Raw genomic sequence first — 16,413 nt, 5'->3', positions numbered from 1 at the left:
TTTCAGACACTGCAAAACCACTGTAATCTTATGGATGCTAACAAATACAATTGAAGTTGATTACGGTGAAATATCTGACCGCGACGCGCTTTCGAATTGGACAGGATAGAGCGGGGTTGGAATTGACAAGCAGATCAAGAGCGCGGGATTGTGTTTAGGGCAATAGAGTTGGAGTCGCCACACGGCTGACCTGACTCGGTAGTCGCAAATCATCCCACCGTTTTGATATGTGACGTCAATATCTGCCCTCGAGATATGAGTACATTCCCAACAGCATACATTTTTGTTGGATTATTTGTACTAAGTTCCCCCAATAAGTTTCTTTTCACGGATTTCAACACTTTAATTCACAGCGACCTAAGCACTATAATAAAAGAATCAACAATCTACCATATTAATGGACGACGACTACAGACTATTCTGCTGACTATATTGTTGATAGGAATATCTTACTTGCTGAGTAAAAAAAAATGAAAAAATGAATCACAAAAGTAGGAAAGAAACTCATGGGATAAATTAAAACAATAGTTAGGGATATAGGAAGGCAGAAACAACACGAAACACGGTCCAGTTGCATAAGCGGCTGCGTTCGAAGCGGCGCTGTGAAGGAAAAGGTTGAAACCGATGTGGAGCCATCGCGGACTCCAGGGAGGAATGGTGCTAGCAAGGGTCTTCCCGCGATTCTAACCGCAACGCTCCACCGTTTTCGAGCGCAGCCGCTTACGCAACAACACCGTGCTTCATGTCGTTTTTACCTCACTATGTGGGTTCACTAGACCTATCTTCCTCGCTTGGCAATTTTAAAAACTTTATCAAGATAGCCAAGTAATATGTCAATGATATCGTTGGTTACCCCACCCTGTAGTTACTAACCCCGCCCCAACATGAACAGTTCAAAAAATATTTGCAAGTATTCTATTTTCGTCTTAGAATGAAAGTTACTGAATTGAAGATTGTTGATAATCGGGTCAAAACGAAATGAAGCACAGATAGCTGCGTAAGCGTCTGCGCTCGAAGCGGTTGTAATCAAGGTGGGACCATGGCGAATTGCACACAAAGGTTGCGGTAGCGAGGATTCTTACGCGATCTCAACCGCTGGGCTCCACTGCGCCGCTTCAAACGCAACCGCTTACGCAACTGTCCGTGCTTCGTGTCGTTTTGACCCCTCTATACCTTTTCTGAGGTAGCTCTACTAAATGGGCCAGAGCAAGCGTTACTTAAATCAATAGTGTAATGGCAAGCACCGTCCAATACTTAAGGAACAGTGAAAACATTAAGAAACAATTTATTACAAGTCCTCATAGCTTCATCTATACAAAAGTTACTTGAACCAATTCGTAACACGTTTAACAACTGCTGCTTTCTTGGCTCACATCAACTTATTTACAAAATTAAAGCGGAACACTGGATAACCTATCAGTATAGCAGTTAAGTACACAATAGGCAAACATAATCAAAAGCAACAATGAAGTGAGATCAAAATAACAACATTTACTAAAAATGACAACAACAGGGTTGAGTCCGATGAATTAACAATTCAAGCATCACAGAACTTATTAATGAGACATCACTCAGAGAATTGCGAGAGGACATTTACTCCAAAACAATGCAGTCGCCATCCTGATCGAGCTTACGTTTCTTTGCATGTTTCGGAGGCGCTTCGCGATCATTCGACTTACATTTCATTAAGATTTGTGACTGCTGCGCACGTTCACCTTTCGGCCCACCAACAATGTAACTGCAAGAATCGTATTTCTATGTTATCTGTTTCATAAGTGTGATTTACATATGAGACTATCAACCTATGAATAGCGTATGGAGTGAAGTGAAAGTCCTGTTTTAAATATCCACTGAGGAGTGCATGGCATAAAGCTGCTTCAACAAGCGTCTAAAAAATAATGTATAGAAGATGATCAAAGACAAATAAAAATGAAAAAAGCGCTTAATTCAGCGAAAGTAAGTGTTGTTCACTACTCACGCCAAGGTCCGTAACTTTTTTTTCTGTAAAATCGATGTGATAGATATAAATCAATGTGTGGCAGGGTCAACATGACATGAAGCACGGTGCAGTTACGCAAGCAGCTGCGCTTGAAGCGGCAGCGCGGTGGACCGTAGTGGTTAGAATCGAGGAGGGACCGATGCTAGTACCGCTCATCGTTGCAATTCGCGATAGTCCTACATCGATTCGAAACGCTACCTCCACCGCGTAGCTGCGAGCGCAGTGTGGTTCATGTCGTTTTGTCACTGTGCTTCATGTCGACCCCACCAGATGTTTCATAGCGTAGCGTACTAACTAGGCCACTGTAAGACAAGTGCGTTTCTAAAGGATTTAGCGACCGCAGGCAGCTCGCAACAGAGCAGACATACTGCAATTGCCTTAACCTTAAGGTTTTTGAGACACTCACGACGATAATGGTGACAGGGGATCTTACTCTATCTGTTATGGAAACTACGAGCGTTTCTGTAAGGCTTCAAAAAACGAGTGCGAATCTCCCACTACTCACACACTGAATTTCTAACAAAACAAGATGCAAGAATCCTGCATTAATTCGAAGAAAAACAACAAAAAGGAAGTCAGACAACAGAAAGTAGGAAATGAATGTAAAGTGCCAACCTTGAGAAAATAAAAAAAAACTAACCTTTGATCCAACACGTTGCTTAGACGTAAGCTCTATAAGTTTTGCACCAGTGATACGATTTGAGCCACGGTCGCTCGATTTTTGCTAGAAGTAGGTGTTGTACTTTAACATAACCAACGTAAATCATCCTTTAATCCACTATACACTGCGGATAATGACAAATATCACTCAGAATGCGAGGAATTTGCAAAGTAATAAAATAAAGAAAACAAACAATAAAATTAATAATAAAACATATACCTCGCTTATAATCTTTAGCATTGTTCGAACTATTTGTGAGATATCAACTTCTGCAACTTCCAATGGATTTGCACACACATCACAAGCTTTTGGACATAGCTCAGTCCTCCATTTTTCCTCAAAATGATCGGCAAGATGTTTACGTCGACATTCTCCAGGCTAAAATAATTCAACGAATTAATTTCAAGAATTTTTGGTAACGAAATAGGGGAATGACGCTGATAAACGAACAAACCGTGGTCGCGTAGCGAACAATTGAGTATAAATTCCTAATACCCGTTCGTTCAGTACAAACCATTGTGCTTTGACGAAACATATCTGCCAGACGAAAGTATAGAATACAGACTGCAGGCAAGCCATCACGACCAGCTCGTCCACTTTCCTGAAAACAAGATAGGGTATAAGCGGGTGCCACTCTAGTGTATTAAAATCGTAATAGTATCATTAAGCCTTGAGAAATTCAAAAATGTGATCTTGAACGTGGATCCACGCACCATCAACAATACTCCTTCTCCAATCTTTTCCACAACAGTTTCACAAGATATCGCTGTCGATCAGGAAAAAACCAAGGAGTAACTCGCAAACGAGGTAAGCAGGGGAACTATGAACTATATGCGCGACTACTACTTCGCTGCTGCACATTTCTGCCGGAAATCCTTTTGAAAACTGCATATTTCTCACGGATAGAACGGAAAGCCCCCTAGAGACAACTTTTAACAACCTTATAACTTAGAGCTGGCGAGTATCTTTACGATAAATTCGATATCTAATTGAAATTGCATGGAAGTACTTCGTTAAAAAGAAATAAAATGAACCAAACGAAACATGAAAGTTTGAAAAAAGAAACTAGCCTGGAAATAATTCTCGACAGATTTTGGCAGAGCGTGATGAATGACATAGCGTACGTCAGGTTTGTCGATACCCATACCTGAATATACAGTTTTCAAGAACATGGAAGGACCCTTCTAGAATGCGATACATACAGAGCAATAAAAATTTGCTCATTTTACTTACCAAAAGCTACCGTAGCAACTATGACGTTATACTTGCCGCTTGTCCATTTTTCATGAACGGCGGTGCGACGGGCTGAGTCCATGTCAGCATGATAGAATGCCGCTCGCACACCATTCCCCCTGAAAAGCACCTGTTAAAAGAGAGCACGAATCATTTGATTCCATTTCCATTGCACGACTCAAGTACTTAAGTATTTAACTTTTTCTCCTCAAATAACCTCCCCTTTTAGCAACGTAAGTATGTAAAGGGAAGGTTTACCTCAGCTGTGTTGCAACTTCTTCACAATCCTTTCTTGAAAAGCAGTAAACTATGCCAGATTGTTCTGGAAATCTGAACGTGAGGTTAAAAAACGAGATGAAATCAAAAAGAAATTATGGGATAACAAAACAACAGAACACTACCTCTTTTTGATGAGCCTGGCTAGTTCATCTCCAAAATCTGAATCTGGCTTCTGTAGTACTTCATAATATAGATTCGTTCGGTTGAATCCGGCTTTGAAAACAACAGCGTCTAAAAAAGTAATAAAATTGACCAAAGAAAACAAATTCACATTTGCAAGAGGCATTTATTCTGGATTTTTGTGGAAAGACAAATCCATATCTATACCTATGAAAGACATTGACAACTAGGAATGAGATTTTTAGCAAGAAAAAAGCAAAGAAAGAAGTCGTTGGAAGGTTGAAAGCGCGGTTCAAATATATTTTACTTCTGACTATGTTGGCACATTCTAAACTTGCAATTCAAAATTGCAAACGTGCAGTTTAATGGTAAAAAAAGGACAAAAAGCTCAAAAGAAAGCAGCAATCGTAAAAAAGGCAACTACGTATAAATAGTTAAGGACGACAGGGCAAGGAGTTACGAATGGAGCGACCCCCATGCTATTCACAATCGATTAACTAAAAGTTGCAGCATTTACTTTTCGCATCCACTACGAGTCAACCTCATTTTTAATAATGTAAGTAACTCTCATTGTAACGAGTTAAGATGCAGAGTACTCGGATGGTGCTACAACGAACAAATCATGCATTCCGTAAGGGTTCACTCCCTCGTGGTTTCGTAGTGTTTTTGTAGATTTCTTGACATTTCGATACGGAGTGAATTTCTTCTCCCTATTCCAACGATAAAGCAGCCATAAAGACCAATCATTATGGCACAAAGGAACAACTACTCAAAATACTACTCCTTTTTATGGTAAAAACTCGAGGTTTGAAATGAAGGGTGACTAAGATTGGAAAAAATGTTCAAAGCCGATAACCTGGTATATCCAGCATATTCTTCACATCCGACAGCACATTGGCTGTTGCAGTGGCAGTTAATCCTAGGAGTGGTACGTTGGGGAACTGACGTTTAAGGATATTCAGAAACTTATAATCAGGTCGAAAATCATGGCCCCACTGTGAGCAACAATGCACTTCATCAATAGCAAATGCCTGAATATTGTGAAATCAACTATGGGGAATCACTCTAGATCGTTTAACGATGAATAAACATAGTAGGAAATAACAACCTTTAGCGTTCCAACTTCAGCCGATTTTTCCAACTTGTTCATCAGCCTTTTGCTTTTTGCCAACTTCTCGGGAGTGATATAAAGGAGGCGAAGAGGAGAGTTGGATTGTGCTATATAAGTTTCTATTCGCTTTACCTAGAACAACGAAATTCAAGAACAGTGAGAACCAAGAGAAAATAGTTAAACTCACATCATCCTTTGGTGTTGATTGATTCAAAGATGCTCCCTCAATGCCCAACTTCCGTAAAGCAGTAAGTTGATCTTCTATGAGAGATATCAAAGGTGATATCACAACGATTAGCCCTTAAATCATAATGTACTCGAACATTTGCCCATAATTATTTATTGTTGCCTAAGGGCAGAGATATGATGACATCCGTATGGTTAACTGTGGAACTAGAAGGGTTTTGATGTGTTCTTCTCGAATATAAATAGGAGTCCCATGAAACCAATGAAATTTTGTTAGATTTCGTTGGGAAATAAATGCTTTATTAACTTGATTAATAAATTCATAATTTTACCGTAACAAAGCTTACAAGCTTGGTGTTGGCATTGGTTTACATATGGTGGAGGATAGAATGTTACTTCGTCAACCATTCGCACACAGGTTGATATTATTGGTTTAGTTTTGTGTCATTAATACCATAGATGGGATAGGGAGGAGCCGGACCTTCCTCAGAAGAAGAGGATATAGCTCATGTGGTGCAGCTCAAGTGATGAGAGTTCCCTCGACAACCGTCCAGAAGTAAAGATGAATCTCACGCCAACCGTCCAAAGGTGAAGGGGATCAAAGCACCGTCTCCGATTCGCATCTATCATTAAAACTACAGCTAGGTTCCATTATAAATAGCTAAATCTAGCAGCATTTAATACTTATAAATCCATCAAAAATAATGAAAATCTTATGAAATTGTTGTCATAGTGTGGATCCACGTACACAAAGCATATCACGTCGTAGAGAGATAGTGTTGTAAACAGGTCTTTTTGTTAATCAATTCAGCTAAATTGAAGCCTTTCCAGTTGATGCCAATTTGTATCCGCGTACTTTACATCACATCACGTCCGAATCCACAATTATCCAAATGAGTGATTTCATGGCTGCTTCCTCCGAACTAACTCACCTTTCATAGCAACTGCTGGAAGTTGATAGCATAAGCTTTTGCCAGCTCCTGTGCTCATAACCACGAGTGTATCGAGATTTGACATAATCGCATTAATCACTTCTTTTTGGAGAGGACGAAATGAGGACAGACGGAAAACCTATAAAAATAATGTCATTTATAGTGAATAGAAAAATTTGCTGGGGGCTGTGATATTTAAAAGTTGAACTGAAAACACTTCTACCATAGTAATGAGAGTCCTTATTAGTACTCTAGTATTTTGCTATTCTACAAGTAAATACTAGAAATTCTATGGAAAGTGGACAGCTCGAGACAGCTCGACGGAGGTTTTAAAGCGGTTAAAACTCTGAAGAATCCAGAGATGAAAAGGTTATATATCCATCTCATTCGGTTTTGCAATTGATTATTGTAGTTCTAAAGGTTAAAAAAAACTACTAATAGCAAACACAATAAAAAAACGAACAAGGAAAGTGAGTAGTGCCCTAGACTGTATGTTTTTGATATTTGAAGCGTTCAATCAGCCTTATAGAAGACAAAAAGTCATTCAGCCACTCAATCGCTACTCATTGCAATTCTAGGGACCACTGTTTCAAAACTTTGAAAAAAAAATAAAGGTAGTATGCTGTTTATACTTTCGCTGCTACTCCTTAAAGTGAACGTATTCCTCATTGATATACCATAAGAGAGACCAGAGATAGAACGAAATTAATTGTAGTTACTACCTTCTTCAGGATGGTGTCCACTTCGTCACTCCATGGAAATGTCCCGTCAAACTTTGTAGCAGCAATTTTTTCAGCTTTCTCAGCATGTCTAATCTCTAGAGAAAATTCAATCTGAAAAAGAAAACGGGAACTCCACGAAAATAAATTAAAATTAAAATAAGTTTGACTATGGAAAACAAGAAAGCTGCTGTTGTAGCCTCAAAGACCAGAAAAATTTGCGTGATAAATTATAGTCACAATTGAGGACGACAACGGACAATTCTCAAAAAAAAATGATCTCTTCAGAGAACCCACCTCACCTCAGCCTTTCGTTGTTCAAGCTCCTCATTCCGTTCGATGAGTTCGGTGATTTTACGTCGATTACACTCGATCTCTTCAATGATATCGGCTAATTCCATAGACTCACGATTTGTGAACCCATTAGAAGGATTATCAGGCATTTAGAGCCTATCTGGAACCAAAAACAAGCTAACCAAGCTCAGTACACCTCCGTGCTTTGATAAATGTCGTGAAATCTAAAGCAGCTTGTGTACGACCATCGACAAACATTTATAGGACGGCTAGGAGAACACTGGTAACCTTAAAGTTTGCCTGGGGTGTGCAGGCTCTAATTTTTTTTGGATTTCCAGCGTTATGCAGCCAATTTGTAGATAAGTTGTGTGGATCGAGCGTTAGGGCTAACATTTTTCGGGCTTAACACACTTCTTTATTGCTAATGTGTCGACATCGTCGTCTACGCTGACCTTAACGAGGGCGGACGTAATGTGTCCTCTCAAGTGCCTCATTCAGGACGAGTTTCCGTCCACTCAGTCGCCCACTTATTTCTGGAAGATAATAACTAAATCAGTCGAGGCCCTAAGACCTAGGAATTAGTCTTATAGGTTCTATGGGATGTAAGCTAAAGTTACCATGAGGAAAAAAGTAAGATACAGCGACCAAAAATAGGAGCGCCACCACCCAGGGATCCCCCGATCCCAAATCAAGATATCCAGATTGGACCTTTATCCATTTCTCGGAAGCCGTGCGCCATTGGACAAGCGGCTACGGCTTAGAATTACCAAGTAGTATGCGACTCGCATATTAACACGTAGATCAAAATTCAGAAGTCGACACAAAGCCGCCTCGTTGGTCACAGCTATGGACTCTTCCTGTTTATTTTTGGATGGATAGCTGTGGTTTGTTGCCCTTTTTTTGTCACTTATATCCCACATTATTTAAACGAGATGCAAATGGTTTATTTCATAATAAACTGAATTTATGTTTTCTTGTTGTTGCAACGAAATTTCTGTGAAACTTTATTAGTGGTCCAATGCTTCGACAACCTCGTCTCTGTCGAAAGCATGGAAATGGTTCGAGGTTTTTGATGCGATGCATGTCCTATCAAACTCGTCCTCTGTCCTTGCCAACCGTCGATATCGTTCTAAGTGCAAGAAGTCTAAGATTCCTGACGGAAATCGCATCCATAAATAATAAAAATGAGCGCTTATCAATTACTAATGACTTTATGCCGTTCGTAACACTCTGTGGGCTGTGAGATTGTCCCACATGCAGTTCCTTAACACTATTCAGATACCAATACTTAAGGATGTTGCACAGTGTGTAGATCTTATTAGTTTTAGGCGACAATCTGTAAGAATGGTGTGGTTCAGCAGGGCCTCTAGTCGGTGAGACTGGTCAGTAGCTTTCCAGGTTGGAGTTCTTCCGTGAAAATCCGTGAAATCAAAAACTTGGAACCACTTCCAGGCCTTTGATAAAAACGAAGTTGTCGAAATGTCAGGTCATAAACAAAGTTTTACGAAAACCTCATTGGCAAAAAAAAAGAAAACATAATTATTGAATCTCAGGTACAAAACATAGAAAACATCAATCACAATGCTGAGAAGAAGGACTTGGAGCTTATAAGGTCATAAAGTTTCACTGAAATTTCGCTGGCACCACAAGTGAGCATAAATCGAGCTCACAATGCCAAAGTTTCAGGAAGAGAGGATTTGCATACTGCTTAATTTTAGTTTGTATTAATATCGTATGCAGAATTTCTAGCACTCGCCTAGGTTCTGTGCAGGAATTCGGAGGGCCCAGCACCACTCTCGCCTAATTTGCTACGCTGAGATCACAGTTGCCGCTTCCCTATCCTTCATCACATCGCGCAACGCAAATATGATGACTTCCTACACACCATTCATTGTCGTATTGTTACTCATGGATGGAAATTGTTTCATCTTTTCCTTCCCAATCTCTTTAAGAGAACCTTTAAGGCCAGTGTGTCACGAAATTGACGATATTGAGATCCTTCCACGAATAGGTAGGGATTGGTATGTAGTGTACAAGTGCGAACGTGATTGCGCTCAGTTCGCCCTAGGAAAAGGGGGCGTGACGCAGTTTTTTCTCCCCTACGATGCAACTTATTACGCGATAGAACGCAGGTAATGTCTATCATCTAATCCCGTGTCTGCAATCCAACTAAGTTGCAGGAGTTGCATGATCCGCGCAATCGTAGATGTGTTGCGGATTACTTCGCCTGTAATAAGTTGCGTCGTAGGGGAGACAGAATCACCCGGGACTGTTTCACACGCATTTCTTGATTACTAAGGTGAATTGATTGCGTGACGTTCGTTCACATCCGTGAACTACACCTCTTCATCTATCTGTTTGCCTAGAAGTTCCCACATTGCTCAGTTTCGTGATATGGTGCCTTTAAATGGGGGATCTTCGAAAACTGTGTTCGGTGAGGTAACTATTACTCAACAAGAAATCATAAATTCAATACACAATGCAGAGCAAAAAAAGAACTTGGGAACTACTAGTGTTTTGCGGTGGCGGTGTAGCGCAGTCGGCAAGAGGTTCCGCTGTGTCTACCATCGATCGGTGGTTCGAATCCATCCTAGTGCAAACCAAGCTGTTCATCCCTTCGGGGTAGATAAATTCGTACCATACTTGTCTGGAAGGATAAAAACACTGACTTGGCACATCGGTTAGCTCTCGCAAGTCATTGTAAGGCTGCACGCACGTTCATAAACCTCAAACGAAGTCTGAGTTGAAGACGAACGCTTAAGAGCGCGTCCCCATAGGGATTGATCAACGCCGTGCACTTTATCCTTTTATTAGTGTTTTGCACATTTCCAAATCTTATCAAATATTTGCTCCCGTCACCAATCGCTTATCCGGAGAATTCCATCCTAGTTACCTTACCTTCGTAATCGCTCCAGACGTATCCCTACTGCCGGTGGTGTTCGGAAATACGTTAGTGCATAACATGCCTCATCCATGGGAACTGGACAGCGCAGCGGCTCTATTCCCCTGCTATCATATTCACAAGCATCCATTAGAAACGTGATTGACAAGCACATGGAAACGACTTAGAATAGAGAGAGACTACACCGACAAGTGTGGGAGTGAAGGAATTTTTACGAACGAAGCAAAATTGCTGTGTCCATTACTTTCCCGTAGTATAACCAAAATGCTTTCAGAAAGGTAAACGTGTTTTTTTTGGAACACAGGAAATTTCTCGAAGAGAAATGATAAGAAGATGAAGATGGGAAGATAACCGCTGTAAAGATTCTAACATAAACAAACCTTTACATCCCACTTTTTTATATTTTTCTTCCCCTAACCAAAGTTATGGTTAAGTTGAGGAGGTACTTTCAGATATAATTCATACAAAAAACGCCATAAACTCCTAAATCTATGGGATAGCTGGTTTGCCTACAGAGTTATAGAACAGGAAATGCAATCAGACGTATGTAGGGGGGAAAAATACCTCAAGCTGATTAGCAATGATCGCCATGAAGCAGAAGTACAAGCAGAAAAAGTGGGAGTTTTTCGACGATGGTCGTCCTTGTAATTAAAAGATGACAGCGAGGCAAAGTACATGCGCCACCGTCACCGTAACAAAACCAGTCCTAAAAATAAGCCGCCATGCAGTGAAGCAGAAGTGTTGGAGATCGGCGATTCAGAAGAAAAAAACCCAACAAAGGATGTTCAACGATTTTAAAAAAACGATAGGGTTAAAGTTGAAAAAAAAAACAGGCTGCATCCACGACCGAGCACTGGAATATGATTAAAAAGAAAAGAAATCAATGACAATGGATGATTTGTGATCATTTTTAGATCCTGGTGATTTTTTTTTGTCTTTAGATGACATTCATTTTGATTTATGTAAGCTTTGCAACATTTAGCTACATTTATCTTGTCGATTAACATTTCAAGAAGGATTTTTCGTTGATTTTGTACATGTGGAACTCAGAAAGGATTGAAACAGTCCCCGATAAAACTTTGAGTAGATCATTGTTGGCGCTGACCTCTATGAAATTGATTTCCGTACTGAAGGTCTCAAATAAAAAGAAAGAAAAAAATTTAGAAGACATTACTGGGGAAAATGGCTATTTATTTATTTATTTTGACTAGTGCATATGCCATTGTATTACTAGTACAACAGCGACCTCATGAAACAAATACTGGAAACTTTTTCGACTTCGAGGAAAATTCATTGATCTTTGAAGTTCTGTCAAGATATATGATCCTTTGGTTCATGCAGTTTTCTTGTTGTTGTTTTTTTTTTTTTGCAGGCTAAAAGTCTTGACTTAGAACAATTCTTGGCCTCAATATATTCTCATATAAGAATCAATGGAAATTCATTTGTCGTTCGCGTCTCAAAAATCATTTTCGGTCAATGTTAATTTTTTTTTCCACAGGAATGCTTGAAAAATGTTATTTGTAGACGTGTATATTGCTTGTCGTTCTTGGATTTCATATATTTATTTATCCACTTATTTATTCACATACACTATAGTGAAGAAAATTAAAAAAAAGTGCACATCTAAAAAGAAAAGACAACAGGAAAAAAAATCACAAAAAAAGAGCACCCAAATGATCGTCAGTGAAGCCTGGAGCAGCATTTTAACAATCTACGCTGTCAAATAACAGCTGACATTAACACTTTGTATACATTTTTCTTATTTTACATAATAATGGCACTCAATCTATACAAAAGGCTTCCGATTTCAAGTTCTTCAACAGTTTTTGCTCTTTAACTCAAAAAAAGTGACTACTCAAACCTGCCGCTTGCCGAGGGCCTGAGACCCCAAAGAGAGGTAGTGCATGATCTTCCGCTGGTCCACGTCCTCGTCGTCTGAGACACATGGTGGTCGTGGTACGTCTTCGATCTTCTGACTAATTTTCTTGGAACTAAAATGGTTCCGAGCAGTAATTCTCTTTTTTTCTTCCTTGCTCTCCTTCAGTCTTCTTCATCTTCTTAGATCGTCATTCCGTACGGTATCCGAGTCCGGCGCCACAGGCTTCTTCAACTGGTCAAAATGCTTCAAAACAACAAATTTATCTAACAAAAGTAGGATTTTTGAAGCGAAGGGCGGCTCTACGTATGGTCGGGTCAAAACGACACGAAGCACAATGCAGTTGCGTAAGCGGTTGCGCTCGAAGCGGTGCCATGGAGCGTAGCGGTTAGGGTCGAGTGACGACCCCCGCAACCACCATTCCTCGTTGCAGTTCACAATGGTCCCCTTCGAGCGGTACTTGGAACAGAGGTGGGACCATCGTGAACTGCAGTGAGGAATGGTGGTAGCGGGGGTTCTCCCTCGGATCCTAACCGCTACGCTCCACCGCACCGCTTACGCAACTGCATTGTGCTACATGTCGTCGTGACTCTATTAGACAATGCACGAATGGGGAAATTCACTCGCATTTCAAGTGCTGAGAGTGCACATCCTACCTTCGGGTACCTTCTTTCACGCTTGGAAAAATTCCATTTGACAAAATGATAACGAAAAGCAATAGTTTCATCAACGGAGTCGTGTTTTGCAAAGAAAAGACGAAAATCCTACTCGCTGATGGTGAATGTACGTTCCCAAGAGATTTCAAACACTACCATCAGACGCGTAGAAGATACGTAGAACTTTTACTTCTTAGTTAATGAATCGAAAATTCCGCACCAGAAGCGCAATTTGTTTCCGCGATGACGTCACCGCTTTATTAGTGTCCCCCTCAGAAGAAAGATCCGTTATCGATGCTGAAACCATGCAGTATTCACTGTTTACCTTTCGACAGTGCATATATATAGGTTTCTATGCTGTTTCCAAGCCAATAAATTTACTAGTTCTGGTGTAATCGTTACTAAAAAGGAAACACTATGGCTTTAGTGAGTTTTCATACGGAGAACTTTTCCTAACGAGAAAAGAATTAATAAGCGCCAGAAAAACAGAAAATGAAAAATCTTGCATATCAAAATTGTTAGGATGGGCTAATTTTCCATCATGACAACAACTCTTTTGGTGATCCACTGATCCATGGAATCCATAAAGCATTGGAACCAAGGTTTATTAGACTTATCTTCATCTTGGTCATTTCAGCTGATCTGAAGAATGACCGGAGCGAGCATCGTTTCAGTTGCAGTGATTGTCGCATGAGAGCAAGAAAAGAAACAGAACAAGAAATTTACAGGATTTTCTCTAGCGATACAGATCAGACTGCTTAGACTAGGTGTGGGAATTTTGCACTGGAAAAATTCTTTGAGGGTAGAGAAGTTAGGATTAAGTAAATCTCGTCTCTACCTCTCGACCGAGGGGAAGATTAGCAACGAAAAATGTTACGAGGAGAAATAAGGACGGTTCAGTTCCGAGACTCTTCAGTAAGGAGTAAGAAAAATATGATAAAGAATAAAAAGGATGAGCTTGCGGAAGGAGTAGTTCTATGTTAAAGTCTCTGCGAAAAAAAAAAGAATATTACAATTTCTCCCACAAATCTGTTCGTATCCTACATCGATTTGAGTTTTTAAAATTCTGATTATGTATTTCTTGTCTGAAATGATTTACCGTTGCTGTTAAAAACATATTCATTCCTTAAATTTTGAAAATTTTCCGCGATTTTGAATGAAGAGTTGTATAATATCCGTTCTAGTGACTACAACTACAGTGAGTACAGGAACCAATTGTTCGTAACCATTGAGACTATCCAGCATCAGTCTTCTCACCTGGGAGGCGACAGAGTGTTAAAGATGGGGCGAAACTTGTGCAATAAAACTCTAAATGAAGTGAAGCATCGAATTAAAGAAGCAGATCATTGCCCGAATCGATTCCACATTAACTACATTTAGGAACAAAAACTCAATAGTGAAAGTGTCGAGCAATTTATGAATCGTAATCATAACTTTGAATCTGCACACGAAAAGCACAGCGAACTGCCGCCTCTACATTACGCATAGGACTAGCTCATCTCCTAATCGACATCCCCGAAAATTTGCAGCAATCATCGAAATCTCTCACGTGCACAAAAACCGTGCTGAACAGTACGTGATCGCGTGGAAAAATCCTACGACTCCGCCTGCTGCTATTAAAAGTGCGTTTGGGGCCGCTTGTAACGGCACAAGTCACTATGAATCGTCTAGTTGGTCAGAATCGTCGCGTGCATCTACGCACTGATTATAAGTCGGATGTCTTATATTTCTGTTTATGGTTGTCCAAGATATCAACGCCGTCTACGATGATGTTATTCATGACCTTCAGGAATTTCAGGTGAGCTGACACTTTGTTCTCTTTAAAGAAAGCTTACAAAAAAAATAAAACAATTCCTTTTCCAATTCCTACGACTACGAAAAAAAAGGAAATGGGTCGATGAGTAGTTGAGGAATTATTCGAAGAAGAAATAGAAAAAAAGTGGCAGAAGCTGCACTGAAGCCTTTTGCACAAAGGAAAATCAGTAAAATAAACAGTTCGATTGTGTAATACTTTTTAGCTGAAACTACTTTTGTACTACAGAACCAAGATTGTTATTGATCTTTATTCTGGCTAACGTTTCAGCGTCGTCGCCTTCTTCATAAAATAAACAATAAATAAATGGATAATGGAAAGTATAACCAAGGTTTTGAATCAAACCACGTCTACATCTCTTACTTACGTCTTCAAATATAGACTTCGTTTGAGGTTTATGAACGGCTGCTTCCTCCTTCGAACTAACTCACCTTTCATAGCAACTGCTGGAAGTTGATAGCATAAACTTTTGCCAGCTCCTGTGCTCATAACCACGAGTGTGTCGAGATTTGACATAATCGCATTAATCACTTCCTTTTGGAGAGGACGAAATGAGGACAGACGAAAAACCTTTAAACATAATGCAATTTATGGTGAATGGAAAAATTTGCTGGGGGCCTGTGATATTTAAAAATTGAACTGGAAATCACTTCCACCATAGTAATTAGGGTCCTTATTAGTACTCTAGTATCTTGCTATTCTACAAGTGAATACTAGAAATTCTACGGAAAGTGAAACAGGTAGTTTGTGCCTTTTCACGGTCTCAATTTCTCGTGTTTGAGGCTTGAGACAGCTCGACGGAAGTTTTAAAGCGGTTAAAACTCTGAAGAATCCAGAGATGAAAAGGTTATTAATTCATCTCATTCAGTTTTGTAATTGACTATTGTAGTTCTGAGGGTTAAGGAAAAACTATTAATAACAAACACAATAAGAAACAAACAAGGAAAGTGAGCAGCACCCTAGACTGTATGTTTTTGATATTTGAAGCGTTCAATCAGCCTTATAGAAGGCTAAAAATCACTCAATCAATAAATCACTACTCATTACAATTCTAGGGACCACTGTGTTTCAAAACCATGAAAAAAAATAAAAGTGGTGTGTTTTTCATACTTTCGCTGCTACTCCTTAAAGTGAACGTATTATTCATTGATATACCGTAAGGGGTATCAGGGATAGGGCGAAAATAATTTTAGTTACTACCTTCTTCAGAATGGTGTCCACTTCGTCACTCCATGGAAATGTCCCGTCAAACTTTGTAGCAGCAATTTTTTCAGCTTTCTCAGCATGTCTAATCTCTAGAGCAAATTCAATCTGAAAAAGAAAAAGGGAACTCCACGAAAATAAGCGAAGAAATTTGACTAGGGAGAACAAGAAAGGTGCTGTTGGAGCCTCAGTGATCAAGAAATTTTGTGTGATAAATTACAGTCACAATTGAGGACGACAAAGGATGATTCTCAAAAAAAAATGATCTCTTCAGAGAACCTACCTCACCTCGGCCTTTCGTTGTTCAAGTTCTTCATTCCGTTCGATGAGTTCGGTGATTTTACGTCGATTACACTCGATCTCTTCAATGATATCGGCTAATTCCATAGACTCACGATTTGTGAACCCATTAGAAGGATTATCAGGCAT

General features: G+C 39.7%; 2 protein-coding genes across 3 annotated transcripts; both read right to left on the bottom strand.

Moving 5' to 3' along the window:
- Window positions 1-1,593: 1,593 nt before the first annotated feature.
- Window positions 1,594-7,683, bottom strand: RB195_004467 (uncharacterized protein; the record flags this gene model as incomplete). Its single annotated transcript, XM_064182322.1, has 15 exons — window positions 1,594-1,738; window positions 1,803-1,888; window positions 2,640-2,723; window positions 2,880-3,038; window positions 3,115-3,261; window positions 3,731-3,807; window positions 3,894-4,012; window positions 4,152-4,223; window positions 4,295-4,403; window positions 5,149-5,323; window positions 5,401-5,535; window positions 5,591-5,703; window positions 6,522-6,660; window positions 7,244-7,354; window positions 7,543-7,683. The coding sequence occupies 15 exons, from the start codon at window positions 7,681-7,683 to the stop codon at window positions 1,594-1,596; spliced, it is 1,812 nt and encodes a 603-aa protein (XP_064033589.1).
- A 6,990-nt stretch (window positions 7,684-14,673) lies between these two features.
- Window positions 14,674-16,413, bottom strand: RB195_004466 (uncharacterized protein; the record flags this gene model as incomplete). 2 transcript variants are annotated; one of them, XM_064182321.1, is made up of 4 exons in its annotated part: window positions 14,674-14,786; window positions 15,213-15,351; window positions 15,982-16,092; window positions 16,273-16,413. In XM_064182321.1, the coding sequence occupies 4 exons, from the start codon at window positions 16,411-16,413 to the stop codon at window positions 14,674-14,676; spliced, it is 504 nt and encodes a 167-aa protein (XP_064033587.1). The 2 variants fall into 2 exon arrangements, with proteins under 2 accessions (XP_064033587.1, XP_064033588.1); XM_064182320.1 differs by lacking the exon at window positions 14,674-14,786 and adding an exon at window positions 14,993-15,063.

This window comes from Necator americanus, chromosome I (assembly GCF_031761385.1).
Source record: "Necator americanus strain Aroian chromosome I, whole genome shotgun sequence".
Taxonomy (NCBI): Eukaryota; Metazoa; Nematoda; class Chromadorea; order Rhabditida; family Ancylostomatidae; genus Necator; species Necator americanus.
Note: the sequence above shows the minus strand (reverse complement) of the source record. Positions and strands in the feature narration are given on the sequence as shown.